Source organism: Protomyctophum bolini (genome assembly GCF_963924005.1).
Source record: "Protomyctophum bolini genome assembly, chromosome: 8".
NCBI lineage: Eukaryota > Metazoa > Chordata > Actinopteri > Myctophiformes > Myctophidae > Protomyctophum > Protomyctophum bolini.
In genome coordinates, this window is record NC_137869.1 from 25501380 (window position 1) to 25519740 (window position 18361).

General features: G+C 46.7%; 1 protein-coding gene across 1 annotated transcript in view; it reads right to left on the reverse strand.

The window, feature by feature from the left end:
• dab1a (DAB adaptor protein 1a) overlaps positions 1-18361 on the reverse strand; it is a gene marked incomplete at its 3' end in the record, with an annotated part of 104712 nt that overhangs the window by 42687 nt on the left and 43664 nt on the right. The window contains exon 2 of the mRNA XM_080770498.1: positions 9781-10075. Within this exon, the coding sequence (XP_080626624.1) occupies positions 9781-9850 (70 nt within the window). The 5' untranslated portion in view covers positions 9851-10075. The remainder of the gene's footprint in view (positions 1-9780; positions 10076-18361) is intronic.

Sequence of the window (18361 nt, forward strand, 5' to 3'; positions counted from 1 at the left end):
CCGTGAGAGTGCACGCCTATGAGGGTTTTAACTGCATACCGTTGGGCAGAAAACCTTGTATCTCCATTTTTTTTATGTTTTCATAAAACATAAACACAAATTAATTCCCTATTTTATACTTCACTATATGAGTGTGTCACACATATACAAGCTCACAACAACACAGGTTTTAGATTTATTGTTTGGACCCAATGTTTATACTTTTATAAAATGATGTCAATAAAGTAACTTACCCAGCTAACTAGATCGGCTATTTTCAATGTGTGTTGGCCATAGAATAGGGACGCTATAGGTTTCAAGTTGTTCAGACATGCCGTATTGGAGGTACACACAACCTTGCCGCCAGTGTGATCTGACAGAGCCACCCGGTCGGGGTCACCCTCGCTTTGCTTCTGTTTCTGATGTCACCATGGTGTCAAATGGTCCCTTTGTCAGTGTCAGAGCTGCGGTTCAAAGGATGTGTGTGGGGGTGAAAACAGAAACTGTGTTTCACCTTCACAGAGTCCCTGGGGGCACATGCAATGTAGTGTAGTAGAGCTTGCAAAGGGATGTATGGAGCTTTGTATAAATCCGAAGAGAATCAGAAATTGTTATCATTGCTAACAGAGCGACAAGCTCACGACATGCGAAGTAACGAGCTGTGTGCTTCAAATGGTGAGCGTCCCTAGTACAGAGCCCCGTGGGACTCCGGTCAACTGGGTTTAAGTGGTTAAAAGATGATTTCTTCTAGACATTTCGTTGCTGTCACGAACACAGTCACGGACACACGCACACGCACACGCACACGCACACACACACACACACACACACACACACACACACACACACACACACACACACACACACACACACAGCTGTGTGGAGGATGAATGAAGCCGTAATTTATTTGTCCCCATGTCTCTCATTTCATTTAATTTTGTCTCATCTATTTCAATGTTCTGTGCATTTAATTAGACACAGCGTCTCACCCGACTCTGTCTCTCTGTGACTCTGTGTCAGTCAATTTCAATTAAATTATGCTTTATTGGCATGACAAGCTTTCTTACTCATACAGTGTATGATTATGTGATACAAATTAATAATATATTATTCTGAATCAGAACAAATAGTCTGTGTCAGTTGCTGTCTATCTCTGTGTCTGTCTCTATTTGTGGGACTCTTGTTAAAGAGTAAACTTGTTTCTCAGCCTGGCTTAAATTACAAGGTAATTGGTCTCACTAACGAAGGGGAACGTGTGTGTGTTGAATTCATATAGCACCTTTCAAGACACCCAATGACACTTTGCAATACAGATAAAATAAACAAACTAATTGCCAAAAGCCTGAATAAAACAAATGTCTCTTCAGTGCAGACATTTGTCTGCACATTAAAACGTGTTTTGAAAATAGGAGATCTACAAATATGCAAATGTGATGTATGTTTTGTAATAATGATCAAAATGCGTACCAATGCAGAGCCGAGTGCTCTTTCAAAGGAGAAAGAGAGACACAGGTACAGTCCTTCTTTTACAGGGGCAAGAACAAAGCTTCCTCTCATGCCTGTCATCGTCTCTGCCAAAATATGGTGGACCCACTTGAAATGTTCAACCCTCTCCTCTCTCTCTCTCTCTCTCTCTCTCTCTCTCTCTCTCTCTCTCTCTCTCTGGGGGTCCTGCAGGATGAAGACGTGGATGAGTAAATCAGAACAGACACCAGACAGATACAGAGGCTATAGCTGCCATCTGGCTAGACTCCTGTCTATGACTCTAGTGTGTGCATGTTGCACTCTCTCTGTCTCTCTGTCTCTTCACAATGTGCATACTAATATCTGTTATACACATCCTCTGATTAAAGGGAGGATGGCTGATGGCTGAAGTGGAGTTAGCTGAACAAAACGTGGAGAGGGGGGGGGTCCCTTCTTCAGCCCCTACACTGAGGGGGGGGGTCCCTTCTTCAGCCCCTACACTGCGTGAAGAGAGGAGTTAACGGGCAATTATGGGCACTGTATTTTGCTCGTAAACCTCAAGTTTAGCGGGCGTTAATATACGGTAATATACAGGTGTGCTGGTACAATTTGGGAGTTTACCGGAGTTTTCGACTTTATTTTATATATTTTTATAGAGGGACAGACAGTAGGCTGACAGGAAATGGGGAGAGAGATGGGGGGTGACATGCAGCATAAAGGCCGTTGGGATCGGGGCACCGCGGCACACTGCCAGACTTGGACTACCGGTCACTCTACATGAAATATGTTCGCTGTTTTCTGCAAAAGTTCTCAGAAAATGCATGCTGAGAAAGTGGTACTGAAGTGATCTCAACATTCTGTGAGCAACAGGTGAGTGAGTGAGTGAGCGACTGGGACATTTCCTTTTGATTATGAGCTGGGAGCAAACTGTTGCTATGGAGACAGAGTTAGAGATGGCAAGTCACGACTAAGAGAGGACGACGGAGATCACACACCTGCTGCTGATGGTATGCTCTAACGCAGGCGGTGATGGAAAGTAACTAAGTACATTTACTAGTACTTAAGTACAGTACTTAAGTACTGATGGATGGGTTACTATAAGTATAAGAGTTGATTGAACGGTTGGATAATTAGATCCATGAGGAACTGTGGATAAGTAATATATACATTTTCCTACACCATTACATCTTAGAGGCATACATTGTACTGTTACTCGATTTCAACTACCGTATTTGAACACTTTAGTTACAAGCTACTTTGAAGACTATTACAAAACATACATACATTCACCACGTCAGTTCTATTTGGCCATTTGAAAATGGGCACGCACACACGCACGCTGTTTGTGCTGTGCAGTCCCTCTGGCGCAGATATGAGAGTAAATGACTACAGTGATTGTGGTAGATAGACTGTGCATGTGTGCGTAATATCCACAGCGAGAAGATAATGTGTTTGCTAATCGCACACCAGAGACACACACACACACACACACACACACACACACACACACACACACACACACACAGGCTGCCAGCTGCACTGCTATAACCCTTAACCAGTCTTTTCACAGATACTGCATAATAACAGTGTTCCCTCGGGTCCTCAAGTCGAATCCTGTTGTGAGAAAGTTGTGATTCATTCACACACAGATCTGTGATCACAGTTATCACTCATTCACACACATACACACACACACACACACACACACGCACACACGCACACACACACACACACACACACACACACACACACACACACACGCGCACACATGCGCACATGCGCACACACACACACACACACACACACACACACACACACACACACACACACACACACGCACGCACGCACGCATGTGCGTGCGTGCGTGCATGTTTTCATCTCCACAGCAGTGGAAGTGATCATAATCATTGCAGACGCCACATTAAGGAAGACTGAGATCTATCAGTAAATGTGTTATTTAAGCATTTGATGACAACAGCTGGTCTACAGGTCCACAATGTGATGCAGCACAACACATTGTAGAGCCTATTTAAGTCTATTATACTAAACATATTGCCTGTGTTTATTCTACTTTTGGATCACTGGATGTTAGCCATCATCTTACAAATAAGGAGAAATAAGGAATGATGTGATAACGGTGCATGGCATGGCTAGCCACCTATAGACAAGTATCTGTGAGAGTGTCTGTGGCTAATCTCGCAATACAACTGGCACTGTTTTTATTTTTCCAGGTAGCCTACTATAGATATAATTGTCATAATTATATTTTAGGAATGTTGTGTGACAGTGTGAGAAGTGTTTTCTCACATGCAGCTACGTTATCTATCATTCAAATATCCATGCACTTGGTTGATGGCATTTCATATGCAAGAATAAGGTGGCGCACACATGGACCCACAAAGGGATAATGACAATAATTGCCCCCGTTTTAGGGGAGCTAATTTAAGCTAATTTAGACCCCTTGCTAAGCGTTCATTAACTGTTAACTTGTTTTCATTTGATCTAATAGCTCCCATTATGAGGATTTTATTCAGTTCAATTTAGTGACTTAAGAGAAGAGAAGAGCTTCCATCCATCCATCCATCCATCCATCCATCCATCCATGCTTTTCTGGAATCGGGTTGTGGGGGCAACAGTTCCAACAGAGATTTCCAGCCTTTCCCTTTCCAGAGGCAAAATTAGCAACTTCCTCATGGGGGATCCCAAGGCGTTCCCAGGCCAGTGTGGAGATGTAATCCCCCCATGTGGTCCTTGGTCTGCCAGGGGGTCTCTTCCCAGTGAGGACCTCCCTAGGGAGACGCTCGGGAGGCATCCGAACTAGATGCCCAAACCACCTAAGATGACTCCTTTCCAATTAGGTCTCTAATGGAGAGGCCGGCCACCCTTCTAAGAACTAATTTTGGCTGCTTGCAAAACGTATATGCTTCATTGATGGGGTAGAGATCTACACCAAATATATTTGCCAAAAATAGCCAATCTACAAGCTATATTTGAGCAGAATATTTGGCTATTCTTGCAGAATGTTTGCCTATTATGACAAGCCCAGAATATTATATATATGCTTCAGACAGCACAGACAGTCGGCCGTCGGCCAGTTTGAAAGCATCAGGAGCTTGTCGGCAGGAGACTCCTTCCCGGGAGTTTTCTAACATTCGTTCTGTTTCCATGGCTCAGAATGCGAACCAAAATGTATGTTAACACCCCCCTCCCCCTTGTTCTAATTAGCCCCCCCCCCATGTATCTCCCCATTTCCTGTCAGCCTACTGTCTAACCCTCCATAAAAAAACCAATATATAAAATAAAGGCGAAAGCCACAAATAAACTCAGGACAGCTACGCTCCTTTATTACATTTGTACGCACAGGAGAAGGCTATGCATGCAACAATGGTTGCTGCATGCGCTGCGCCCCCATGTTTTATTAATAGTGGAGATTACAAAAAAAGCTTTTCCTTAGAATCCAGCCATTAGTCATTCCCATTAACACGAATATCCACTCTTAAGTGGGGTATCATGCCGGAGGCTGCATTTCCGCTTACATAATGTCAAGGGTGGAACAGGTAGAGAGAGAGAGAGAGAGAGAGAGAGAGAGAGACGTGTGAAAAACTAATGATACACCACTGCAGTTTAATGAAGGTGTGAATCATGGACATTTGTATCATTATTGCAATTCCGGATCTCATGGGAGGACATGGGGAGGAGAGAGGAACCTATCCCATGACTTCCATGGGAGGACATGGGGAGGAGAGAGGAACCTATCCCATGACTTCCATGGGAGGACATGGGGAGGAGAGAGGAATCTATCCCATTATGACTTCCATGACCACTAGACTTAGTAGTAACCAGTTGACATGCATGGGCAGTCTTTTATGTCTTCTTTCACCAAGTCTCTTCACCGATCTACGAGTCCTGCCCGTGACAAAGAATAGATTGCCATTGAAGTGCCGCATAGTACCGCTAAAATACAGTCCAGTCCTGTACAAGCCTTCAATATCCCAGAGAGAGAGAGAGAGAGTATGGAACATTACGTTCTCCTCTGCATGTAGACGCATTATTCATATCTTGCTAAAGTAGCCTTAAGCATTTTCAGACATTTGATGACTGCAGGCATGCAGGCATTTACGGTAAGTATTGCGAGATGGCACTCCATATGCACGGCCCTACCCGGTGGGCCTCTACTCAACGACACACGGCCCTACCCGGTGGGCCTCTACTCAACGATGCACGGCCCTACCCGGTGGGCCTCTACTCAACGATGCACGGCCCTACCTGGTGGGCCTCTACTCAACGACACACGGCCCTACCTGGTGGGCCTCTACTCAACGACACACGGCCCTACCCGGTGGGCCTCTACTCAACGACACACGGCCCTACCCGGTGGGCCTCTACTCAACGACACACGGCCCTACCTGGTGGGCCTCTACTCAACGACACACGGCCCTACCCGGTGGGCCTCTACTCAACGATGCACGGCCCTACCCGGTGGGCCTCTACTCAACGATGCACGGCCCTACCTGGTGGGCCTCTACTCAACGATGCACGGCCCTACCTGGTGGGCCTCTACTCAACGATGCACGGCCCTACCCGGTGGGCCTCTACTCAACGACACACGGCCCTACCTGGTGGGCCTCTACTCAACGATGCACGGCCCTACCTGGTGGGCCTCTACTCAACGATGCACGGCCCTACCTGGTGGGCCTCTACTCAACGATGCACGGCCCTACCCGGTGGGCCTCTACTCAACGACACACGGCCCTACCTGGTGGGCCTCTACTCAACGACACACGGCCCTACCTGGTGGGCCTCTACTCAACGACACACGGCCCTACCTGGTGGGCCTCTACTCAACGATGCACGGCCCTACCCGGTGGGCCTCTACTCAACGATGCACGGCCCTACCCGGTGGGCCTCTACTCAACGATGCACGGCCCTACCTGGTGGGCCTCCACTCTGTATCAGTAGTATTACCATCACATTGACATGACTCTGCCTCTGTATCAATAGCCTGCGGTGTTGGACCTTAAGGTGTGGGGTTGGTCCATTAAGCCTCACAGCCAGAGAGCTGCAGAGAGCTCAGGTTCTGTAAATGCTAAAAGTTCAAAGGTTATCTCTACCTTGTCACGGGTAATTCAATATGAACCCTATCGGCAGGGGAAACAAAAAAAAAGGTGCTGTTATTAGAATGGCCCCTGAGCTAAAAATGTGATTATTGCATTACACACACATACACATACAGAACACGTACGCATGCACGCAAGGCACGCACGCACACGCACACAAAGCATCTGGTATGATTAATGTGAGGAGTCCAGCAATCCCAGATTCTCTTTTCATTATACGATGCTGTCTTAACAGAAACCTCTTATCTCCATATTCTAACTTGCCACGCTTTGTTTTTCATAAACTAGCGCCCTATATTCGTCACACTACGGTGTCACACATCCCAGCCGATCGGCTGTTCATGTGAAATGTGGAATTTGTCATCCTGAAAAGTGTATAACAACCGATTTGGACATACGAGGTTTCTATCTGACAGCAATGATTACATTCTTCATAGAAATCCGAAACAAAGGGACTAAGATTAAACACCTTTCCTTCATGTTCTCTCATTAGTCTCTCTCTCTCTCTCTCTCTCTCTCTCTCCACTACATGCAACTCATCCGGGACAAGGTCGTTTAGGAGTCAGAGGAGGAGAGTAGGGAGGAGGAGGGGGGTGTGGGGGGCTATTAGCAGCAGAGGGATTAGAGCTGCTCTTGTCATTGGTATATATGAGGTATAGTGTCCTGTCATGTGGCCCCTCATTCACCATCTAATGGTCCTCCCTGCTGGAGGCCCCTGGATCTATTCTCATTACAGGCCTATAGTAGCCTGCTCCACGAGATGGGGAGAGAGAGAGAGAGAGAGAGAGAGAGAGACAATGGACAACACAGAGGGGAAGAGATGTGTGTCTGTTACTCAGGTGGTTCTCACAAACATGGGCACGCACGCACGCACATCGTCCTAACAGTTCTGTATATAAGCTCAGGACACATTCACTGCATGTGTGTGGCACATGATTGCATTTGGCTTTCATCATCCAAGAGAGTGTGTGTGTGTGTGTGTGTGTGTGTGTGTGTGTGTGTGTGTGTGTGTGTGTGTGTGTGTGTGTGACCCAGATCAGAGTGGTGATGAGTTCTCTATCTGAACCCTAGCGGGGTATTCGTAGAAAACTCCAAAACCCATACTGGGGAGAGATTAAAGGTGTGTGTGTGTGAGAGAGAGAGAGAGAGAGAGAGAGAGTACATCCATTCATCTTCATGTGCTCTACCTGGCTTCGTTCCCAGTCGCACTGCACCTCTCTGTATGTGCACGTGAGAGTGTGTGCTTACAATATACGTGTGCATGAGCGTATGCGCATGTACAGTATACCAGCCTATATGGAGAACAGTGTGTATGACGAACAGTGCAGTTTTATACAAACTCCAGAGACCTCCAGCCCTAGTCTTCACACACGCCGGAGACCCCAAAGCAGCTTTGCAGGTGCAGAGGCACGTGATGTGTGCAATGAGGCATCTGCCGCATGTGATACTGTGTGTAAATGTGTCTGTATGCGTGCGAGTGAGCGTGCGTGCGTGTGACCGTGCGTGAGTGTCTGTGTTTGCTTTGCTTGTACATCAATTACATGTCACCGGCAACTGTGCCCAGCGTCTCGCCCTATCAATCACACCGCTGATTCAGTGAATACCGGGGGCATCACTCAGATGCACGCCCGGCCAGGTGGCACAGAGACAGCCGGGTTAGATAGCGCGGTGGTGCCAGGGTGCCAGGCTCCCTGGCATCACCTCTGCTCCTGCCCCATGCACCTAGGACCTGAGACCTGCTCTAATACCCCTAGTTACCTCTCCCTCCCCTCTCCTCCTCCTGCACAGCTGGGTGTGTTTGCTATAGCTACCGTATTGTGACATCCCCCCATTGCACCTGTTTTGCCAGCTTAGATGCCGTAACAACACCACATCTGCTGCTTCCCAACAACAACAGCCGCCCATGCCATGTTGTCGCCAATAAACAGGATAATGGGGTAAGCACCTGAATGCTATATGAATGCAGAGACAGGAAAAGGGAAAAGAAAATAATGGCTCAAATTGGTGTTTGTGTTTTGTTTAGAGGGAGAGAGAGAGAGTGCGAGAGAGAGAGAGACGTGATAAATGACAAACAGAGCAAACTAAAAGTGGAATATAGTATAGTGTTGCTGTCAAACAGAAACCTGTTATCTCCATATTACTTTTGTGTTTTTTTGCCCTACATGCCGTTACACAAAAGCATCAAATGTAGCAATTCCACAAAAGCATCAAAAGTAGCAGATCCACAAAAGCATCATAAGAGCTTATAGATCTGCTGTATTTGAATTTTAATCCTGAAGTAACAGTTTTGAACATATGAGGTTTCCACCTGACGGAGCACAATAATGTACGCTTGCTGCGTCTTACGCCACGTGGCCCGCGTTGTCATCAATTCTCAGTGATTATCGTGTGTCCGAGTGAGACACACACAAACCGTACATTTTGAACGAAGACAGACTGAGGTCACTGACCTTATTCGGTCTGTGTTGTTTCATGTTGTGGTTTTCTTTCCGTGAATAAGAGAGAGAGACAGAGATAGTTGTTGCTTTCCCTGGTTCGACGCGGTACAGACAAGGGCTCTCCGCTGTGATTGGCCAGTGTTCGCACACCGTCCGAGCTGAGTTGAAGACAGTAACGTCAGTGACGTAATCACAGCCACAAAGCACAGGTGTGAACGGCACTTCCGCATACTCTGCATACTATATCTATCTGCCTCGGCCAATTCATTGCCATGGCAACCCCACACCTGCCATTTGATTACTTAACCAGTCCACTTTCAGTCTGGCAGACAGATACAGAGATCTCCATGTGGGACACAGAAAGACAGTTAAAATGGGTGCTATGACAACGGTATTATTAGGTTCCCAAGTTGCATCGTTCCCAAGTAGGCCGGTGGCCGACGGGCACAGGTCTAGTGTGCTAAAAGCCTGTGTGCTTGCGCTATATGACCTAGTTCCACACCAGTGCAATTAAAAACAAGTGCCTGCAGGTGCATGGGAAGTGTAGAATAATGCAGGATAAACGCACGCATGCACGCGGGCACGCAGGCACGCACACACACACACACGCACAAACACACACACACACACGTGCGTGTGTTCACGTATTGGCCTGCATAGCCACACGTGATGGCACAGTCGCGACCCCCCTCAGTAACCCATGCTTGGAGCAACGTCATCATGGAAATGGATGGACATATAGCCATAAGCGTTGTACAGTACACATGCATAGTGTCCTTTACCTTTCCTCCTGGAGTCCCGTCTCACGCTGCTGGGCCTGGACGCTGGCTGGAGCTCGGTCTCTGTTGACATCCTCAGGCTCCAACTGGGCTAAGCCTCCGCTGCGCGTGGGGCTCCGCTGGGCTCCGAGGGGTCCGTCGTCGTGTGCTCGCCGTGCCGAGTGCGCGCGTGCTGCGGTGGGCGCCGGGCGTGCGTGTGGAGGCGCCAGGTGTGTGTGTGGGCACACAGGCTCATGGGAGAGAGAGAGGGGGACCGGCTCTAGCCCTGACACAACATCCCACGCACACCCACGGAGAGCTGCGTGGTAGAGAGAGAGAGAGAGAGGGAGAGGTTTTGTTAGGTCATGTTCCTGTCTTGGCAGGCGAAGGTAGCAGGAGTCTACAGTTGGCATGCCAATGAGCCTTTTTTGTTGCTCGCGGGCGCCTTGAGTCCATGGTTACCCATGGAAACTATTGTGAAGAGAGAGAGAGAGAGAGAGAGAGCGTGCTAAAGCTTTTGGGGCGCCATCCGGCATCCTGTTCTATATTCTATTATCAAGGACACTGTCAAAGCTCTACTGTAAATATCCTCCTTCACCTAATGCTCTGAGAAATTATGCATTTAAATGTAAAGAGTAAATTGTCTTCATTTATATATAAATTATCTGAAATGAACATTGGCTAAATTGTCAAATAATATAGGGGGCAAAAAGGGGCATTGTGTACTATTTTAGCCTATGTACCTACACACATCCTTAGTTATATACTTATATTCACACATTTACTGGACCAACAACGACAGAGGCAGACAGTCAGAGGCCCGCCTGGTCGGGAGGGAGCAGTCGGGGGTTCAGTCAGTGTCTTGCTCAAGGGCTGGACGAGCAGACTTATAGTGAAATATCACCACCAGGCGTCCGCCTGGACTGAAAGTGCATCCTCCAAACAACCAACCCATCGACCCGTCAGGCCCAGTGGACCTCCCCTTTCTCTGCCCTGCTGCCCCCTGTGTGTGTGTGTGTGTGTGTGTGTGTGTGTGTGTGTGTGTGTGTGTGTGTGTGTACGCCCCCATCTGCCTCCTGTGCTTTTCTCACAAGTGTTAATTGGCATTGATGGAGAATTCTGGGCTCTACCACCGCCTGGCAGTCCAAATACACGCATGCACGCGCACACACACACACACACACACACACACACACACACACACACACACACACACACACACACACACACACACACACACACAGTAAAGTCCAATATTTATTAGACAAAGAACACTTAACAGCTTACATGGTGTGAGGGTATACACAAACTTTTACCATACAAATGGTCAAACATGGGCGTTATATGAGCTTGTAGTACTCCTATTTTCACAATATTTATCTATGGAACAGAGTCAAACTACTTCTATGCCTGAACCTCAACTCCATACAGTTCCAGTTCAAATATGATTATTGTGGAGGGCCCGACCGCCAGCAAAATGAGTTAATGTAGCATCAGTATCATCTTAGCATCGGAAACCCACTAGCATCTTAACCACTGCACCAACCACTGCACCATGCATTCATGCCTTCGCTATATATAATCATAATTCTTTGCAGATAAACAAGCTCACAGTATACGCCACGTCACAAATAAGCTTATATTGTTTTTTTGTGATATTTTTGAGCGGTGCCTCCGCTCCATGCATGGGACAAAACATTTTCAAATGGGGTAAACGGCCAAATCAATTTGGGGGTCCTTGACATGAAGGAGTTTTAGAACCAGTGTTCTAAAAGGGAACGAGGGGGGAACGAGGGGGGATTTTTCTCCACCCCTCTCTTGAGTCTTTACACCTCTCTCTCTCTCTCTCTCTCTGTATGAATAGGGGGCCCCTGTATGCCTGAGTGCAGGGGGGGGGGGGGGGGGGAGAGTGCAGTGCAGACCGACTGAGAGGCTTTTAATTTCCTCAGACAGAAACATAACAGAGTGAACAAGAAGAGAAGAGGAGAGAGGAGGGAAACGCGAACGAGTCCATTTAATTCCCCGCCAGCGCAGATGAGGAGGAGGAGGATGAGGAGGAGGATGAGGAGGCCATGTCGTGGCAAAACGCTGACAATATTCTTTATCTGGACTAAACACAACTGTGTGAGTCACTGCAATTACTGGAATTATCAGCATAGCACTGGTCCAACCAACACGGATGGAGGGAGGGAGAGGAAAGAAGAGAGGCAGAGAGAGAGAGGAAGAGAGAGAGAGAGAGAGAGAGAGAGAGAGAGAGAGAGAGAGAGAGCCAAAGAGAGAGGGAGGTTGGGAGGGAGGGAGAGAGCGGAGAGAGGGAAAGCCAGAGGAAGAAAAGAACAGCCACCCCTCCACCCCCAAACCCCTTTCCTTTCCCCCATCTCTCTCTCTCTCTCTCTCTCTCTCTAAGTCTTTCAGGCAGCATCAGGGGGGGTGAGTTTCATAGAGGCGGTCTGCTAATCCTGCATTTGGACCAGAGGAAAGAGAAGCCCCCCCCCCCTTAACCCAGAAAAATAACTGCTTTCATCCACAATTACCAGTGGACATGGTTTTGCTTCTTTAGTACCCATGCATGGAAGGAGGAAGACTCCCTCCCTCCTCACTGTGGACAGTATTAGAGACATTAACATGCAGGCTGTGCATAACACTTCACTCCTTCACTCTTCACTCTTCACAGCAGTTCACAGATATAACACTTCACTTCACGGGGCGACTGTGGTAGCAGGTCGTCCAATGATCCATGGGTCAGCGGTTCGAATCCCGGCTCCTCCTGTCTACATGTCGAAGTGTGCATGTTACCGTCATTACTCGCAAACTCACTCATGAATTACTTTTCATATTCACTCATATGTATTTTTAGAGACAATATGAGTGGATAAACATTGCACAGAAGCATCATCTTTTATTTTGGATTGAAAAGATTATTCTAGGTTATTAGGATAGACTAAATCCCATACCCTGGAGGTAGCATTGCTCTGCAGTTGGCTAGTTGTCGTTGTTATGCTGACCACACTCCATAAGTCATGCAGTCTAATGTATTTGATTGCATTGCTGGGCTGGTACATGCAGTGAACCTGCATGTGGGCCGCAGGCACACGGACCACTGGTTGGCCGCGAGGGTGTGTACAGTATATGCAAGTGGGGTCCCCAAATAACTGGGATTTTAATGATTGATAACATTCAGAAAAATGCACATAAAGTGCACAAAGAAAAGACCCACACACAGTCTGCACTTGCAATACAAACTTTATTGGCAACGTTTCGGTCAAAGACCTTCAGGCATCCTGAAGAAGGTCTTTGACCGAATACATTGAGCCATGCCTATACGCACCTGCCTCAGAGCATACAGGTGAATACATTGAGCCATGCCTATACGCACCTGCCTCAGAGCATACGGTGAATACATTGAGCCATGCCTATACGCACCTGCCTCAGAGCATACAGGTGAATACATTGAGCCATGCCTATACGCACCTGCCTCAGAGCATACAGGTGAATACATTGAGCCATGCCTATACGCACCTGCCTCAGAGCATACAGGTGAATACATTGAGCCATGCCTATACGCACCTGCCTCAGAGCATACAGGTGAATACATTGAGCCATGCCTACGCACCTGCCTCAGAGCATACAGGTGAATACATTGAGCCATGCCTATACGCACCTGCCTCAGAGCATACAGGTGAATACATTGAGCCATGCCTATAGTATACGCACCTGCCTCAGAGCATACAGGTGAATACATTGAGCCATGCCTATAGTATATGCACCTGCCTCAGAGCATACAGGTGAATACATTGAGCCATGCCTACGCACCTGCCTCAGAGCATACAGGTGAATACATTGAGCCATGCCTATACGCACCTGCCTCAGAGCATACAGGTGAATACATTGAGCCATGCCTACGCACCTGCCTCAGAGCATACAGGTGAATACATTGAGCCATGCCTATACGCACCTGCCTCAGAGCATACAGGTGTGCATAAGACTTTGTTGCCTAATGATTGATAACATAACATGAATATAAAGCCATGGTATTCTTTCTTTAAACCTTGAAAAACTAATTATTTTCTTTGCGATACCGATATATAGGTTCTTAAAATCAGTTCCATTGATCCAAGCTGCGGAACCTGCAGTCAATTGAATGATCGTATAACATGCTCTGAAAATGCACGTGGTCCACCCATCTGACCACTTCACAGTTCACACAGCAGTGTGTGGTTGGAAGTATCCTGACTGCTGTCTGTGAGGGAGAAAAACCCTTGGACAGAAATGCGTAGCCATGGTCTGGGCCGTGGCTCAGCAGTCCAGGCACCTTGGCTGGTGATCCAGTCTGGCAGTGTGCCGCGGGTTCAATTCCCAATCCCAACGACCTTTACTGCATGTCATCCCCCATCTCTCTCCCCATTTCCTGTCAGCCTACTGTCTATCCCTCCATAAAAATATAAAATAAAGGCGAAAGCCACAAAACCATTTAGAAATGCGTAGCCAAAGACATACGTAAAGGTGAACGCCTCCTGTGGCTCTGGGGCATCTGTCTGGTCAGGTAAGACCCCAGAATCTGTTCCCAGAAAGCATTGTGCACAAACAAGGAGGTTGGAGGGGTTTCAGAGGTCACATGAAGAAAGGGGGTTTCCATCATAGATTCATTCACTTTTGAAATAAAAAAAGGGGATATTCACGACCGGTAACAAATGCTCCCGCGACCCAGAAGTGGGTCCCAGCCCCAGTATTTGTGAAAAATTAAGCCTGCTGGTTGAGCGGACATAAAAAAATGAACAGTAAAACATGATTGTTTGAGCCTGGAAATGAGAAAAGTGCTGCAGCACAGCTCGCCTCTAGACGTCTACCTCACTCCAGACATATGGCTGCTGGGTCCTCTGGGGGCACACAGTGGAGACAGAGAGAGAGAGAGAGAGAGAGAGAGAGAGAGAGAGAGAGAGAGAGAGAGAGAGAGTGACATTAAGCTGCAGTTCCCGGTGGGCAGAACGACAACCAATTTCTCAAAAAGAGAGGAAAGAAAGAAAGAAAGAAAATAAGCCATTTCCCAGTTCAACCGTATAAATTCTCTCCCCTGCACACACACACACACACACACACACACACACACACACACACACACACACACACACACACACACACACACACACACACAAGGAAGATGTGGAGGCAAAGCAGATATAAGGAAATTAATGGTAAACTGTGTCTCTAAATAGGCCAGTCGGTGTGTGTGTGTGTGTGTGTGTGTGTGTGTGTGTGTGTGTGTGTTTAGGGAAAATGTTCTTTCCGTGTGTGTGAGGCATGTGAGGCATGTTGTCAAATAAATTATGATAGATTTTTGTATGATTTATTTGTATTATGTTGAGGTGAGATTAACCGTATAAACCCCACAGGATTATAAATCTCACCTGCACAACCCCTATAATGTTGTTGTTTCAAATGTGTCAGTGAGTGAGTGAGTGAGTGAGTGAGTTATCGTGTGAGTGAAGGTGCGTTCCCCCAAAATAAATATCTTTGGATATGGACTCATTCCACTTTTAATGCGCTGGCTCAGCATTCTCGCGGAGGAAGCAAACTGACGAAATGCTTCTCGTCAACATGTTCTCCAACTGAAATACTGACAAAAAGAATGTACAGCTTTTTGTGTTTTTCCGTAAATGAATGCCCTACTTGATCATGCAACAGCGTCACACAAAAGTATCGAAAGAGCAGATCTGCAAGCTCGAAACAGCGCAAAGTGACGTGTTTTGAGCCTGTAGATCTGCTACTTCTGTTATTTTTTAATTTGAATTCTGAAAAGTATAACAGTTTATACAGAGACGATATGGAGGTTACGGGTATAGGGGGAGGGCAAGGATGTCTCTCTATTTCTTTCTCTCTCTCTTTACACCATGTTATAGTCTCTCTCTCTCGCTCACTGGGGATAATTGCGTTCTGTCCATCAGGCTCAGTGTAGGTGAGATTAGCTCCTGTACGCATTCAGCTCTCTCTCTCTCTCTCCATCTGAATAATGACTACTCAAAGAGAAGACCTAGTCCTCCTCTCCTCTCCACTTCCCCTCGCTCCCCTATCTGCACACTGTCCCCCCCACACTGTCCCCCCCCCCCCCACACACACACACACACACACACACACACACACACCCTCCGTAGTTCACCAAAGCTCCCAGTGTCACCAGATGCGCGCACGAGAGAGAGAGAGAGAGGGAGAGAGAGAGGGGGACAGAGCTCCACTTCTTGACTGCACGTGACAAATATAAACACATTAGAGAAAAATACTACCCTAAATTCACAGAAATAACAAAAACAAGATACAAAAAATCGTGGGACTAAAAACAAAGTTTGAGAACCACTGGTTTAAACAACACTATAGGAACCAAGCCCAAATAAGAAACTACATTTTAGAAACAAGCCCAAAAAACTATCAATATTTTAGCGCAAAAGCCCAAAACATTGCTTACAATAAGCAGACTTGGCAACACTACCAAGCCCCCTCTCGCCATCCCTCCCTCCCCCGTAATTTTTTTCCTCGTCATATTCTGACAACAGGTGCAGAGTCCCGATCATAAAGACTGACACAAGTTGATTAGTAACCAGGTAACAGTGCTACGTACAGTACGTGACTCATGGCATGGTTCACGTCTCTGTCGCTCAGGTGTTTTGAGTCATTTCATTTAATTGAATGTTGCGAATAACTAATGAGGCAGCAATTACCTCTCTGCCTGTATAACACGTAGCCTAAAGATGACATACTTACGGACAGATACTAATATACTTTCAAATGACAACACACAGTGCTTCTGTGCAATGTTTTTCTACTCATATATTGTCTCTAAACATACATGAATATGAAAAGTAATTTATGAGTGAGAGTGCGAGTAATGACAGTAACATTTTCAATCCAGAGTAAAAGATAACTAGATAAAGTGCCCCTCGGGGCACAGGTCTCCACCAGGGCAGGTCAGGTTGTGGCCTCCTGGTGGCGCTGCAATAGGCCAATGTGAAAAGGGTGCCAATTCCTTTTACGCCTTGGATGGCAATTGGATGATTTGAGGCATTTTGTTCCAAAAATGTGTTTTGCACCACCTGTTGGTGGTGCTATAACAGGCCAATGTGAAAAGATTTCACATAAATTGCACGATGCGTTCATGATTTGAGGCTTTTTGTTCAAAACGGGGCAATACTGTAGGATGGAATATGAAATATAGGACAGATCCGTCTTGAACACATGACTACAGAGATACTGTGTAATGATTTGCGGGATTTTTGGACAGAATCTGGAGGAGTAATATCCAAAAATGAGTTTTACAAAAGTCAGCCTCCTGGTGGCGCTATAACAGGCCGTTCTGGAAAATTTGAGGCAGAGGTTCATCGTTGGCATCCAGGGAGTGTGTGTGCAAAATTTGGCATCGACCGGGTTAACAGTGCCGGAGATTAGCTGTACACAGAAGGACGGACACACACACACACACACACACGGACGGACACACACACGGAGTGTAAAACATACTCTCTCCCCATGCCTTCGGCCTGGTGGAGACAATTAGTTTGATTGGATTCCAGCAACACAATCCAGCCACATACTGGGTTTCCACCTAGTCTTATTGCTCTCTGTGTGCGAGTTCTCCCTTGCTGCATGTAACGCAGGCACGCACACACACACGCAGGCAGGCACACACACGCGCACACGCACACACACACACACACACACACACACACACACACACACACACACACACACACACACACACACACACACACACACACACACACACACACACACACACACACACACACAAGCTAGAAAGAAAATGTCAGATCAAAGCCTAGTCGTCCCTGGAACACTGTGAACAGATCTTAGCCGGAGGAATAAGCCTGGATATGAGGCAGTATGGTGGTAAAATATTGAGACCTTACCTGTTGGGTGATGCTGAGGACTTTATATGAATAAAGAATTAATCCACACCAGACGGGCTACTACTACTACTACTACAACCCAACTCAGGCGGAAAGAGAGAGAGAGAGAGAGAGAGAGAGAGAGAGAGAGGCTGTGAAGTGAAGGAGAGAGAGAGAACCCTGAAGAGAAGGTGAAGGATCAGATAAGGACAGAGGGGTTAAAGGTGGAGACGAGTGTAAATGGGATGAAAGGTCTGCGAGCATGCAGGGTGAGTGAGATAACGAGAGATAGATGAGGGGAAAGTTCAGCTCCATACACAGGTGTGGCATTTGTGTAATTTACACTATAGCCACTGTACAGTATCGCTGTCGGGCAGAAACGTCTTATCTGCATGTTTTAACAGATTTTGTTTTGTAAAACAACGCCCTATACTTCATCATACTATACAGCGTCACACAAAAGTAGCAAGCTCAAAACGTGTACATTTGCTCCTTTTGCTATTTTTTTATTTGAATCCTGATAAATTACAGTTTTGGATATAATGAGGATTGCACCTGACTATATATATATATATATATATATATACAGTATATATATATACAGTATATATATATATAGGGGCGAATCCACAGAGGATTTTTATTTCCCCCCCGGCCTGAAAACACCAAAGTGACCGCCTAAAAAAGGCATGAGTTTAATTTTTCTCAGCTCA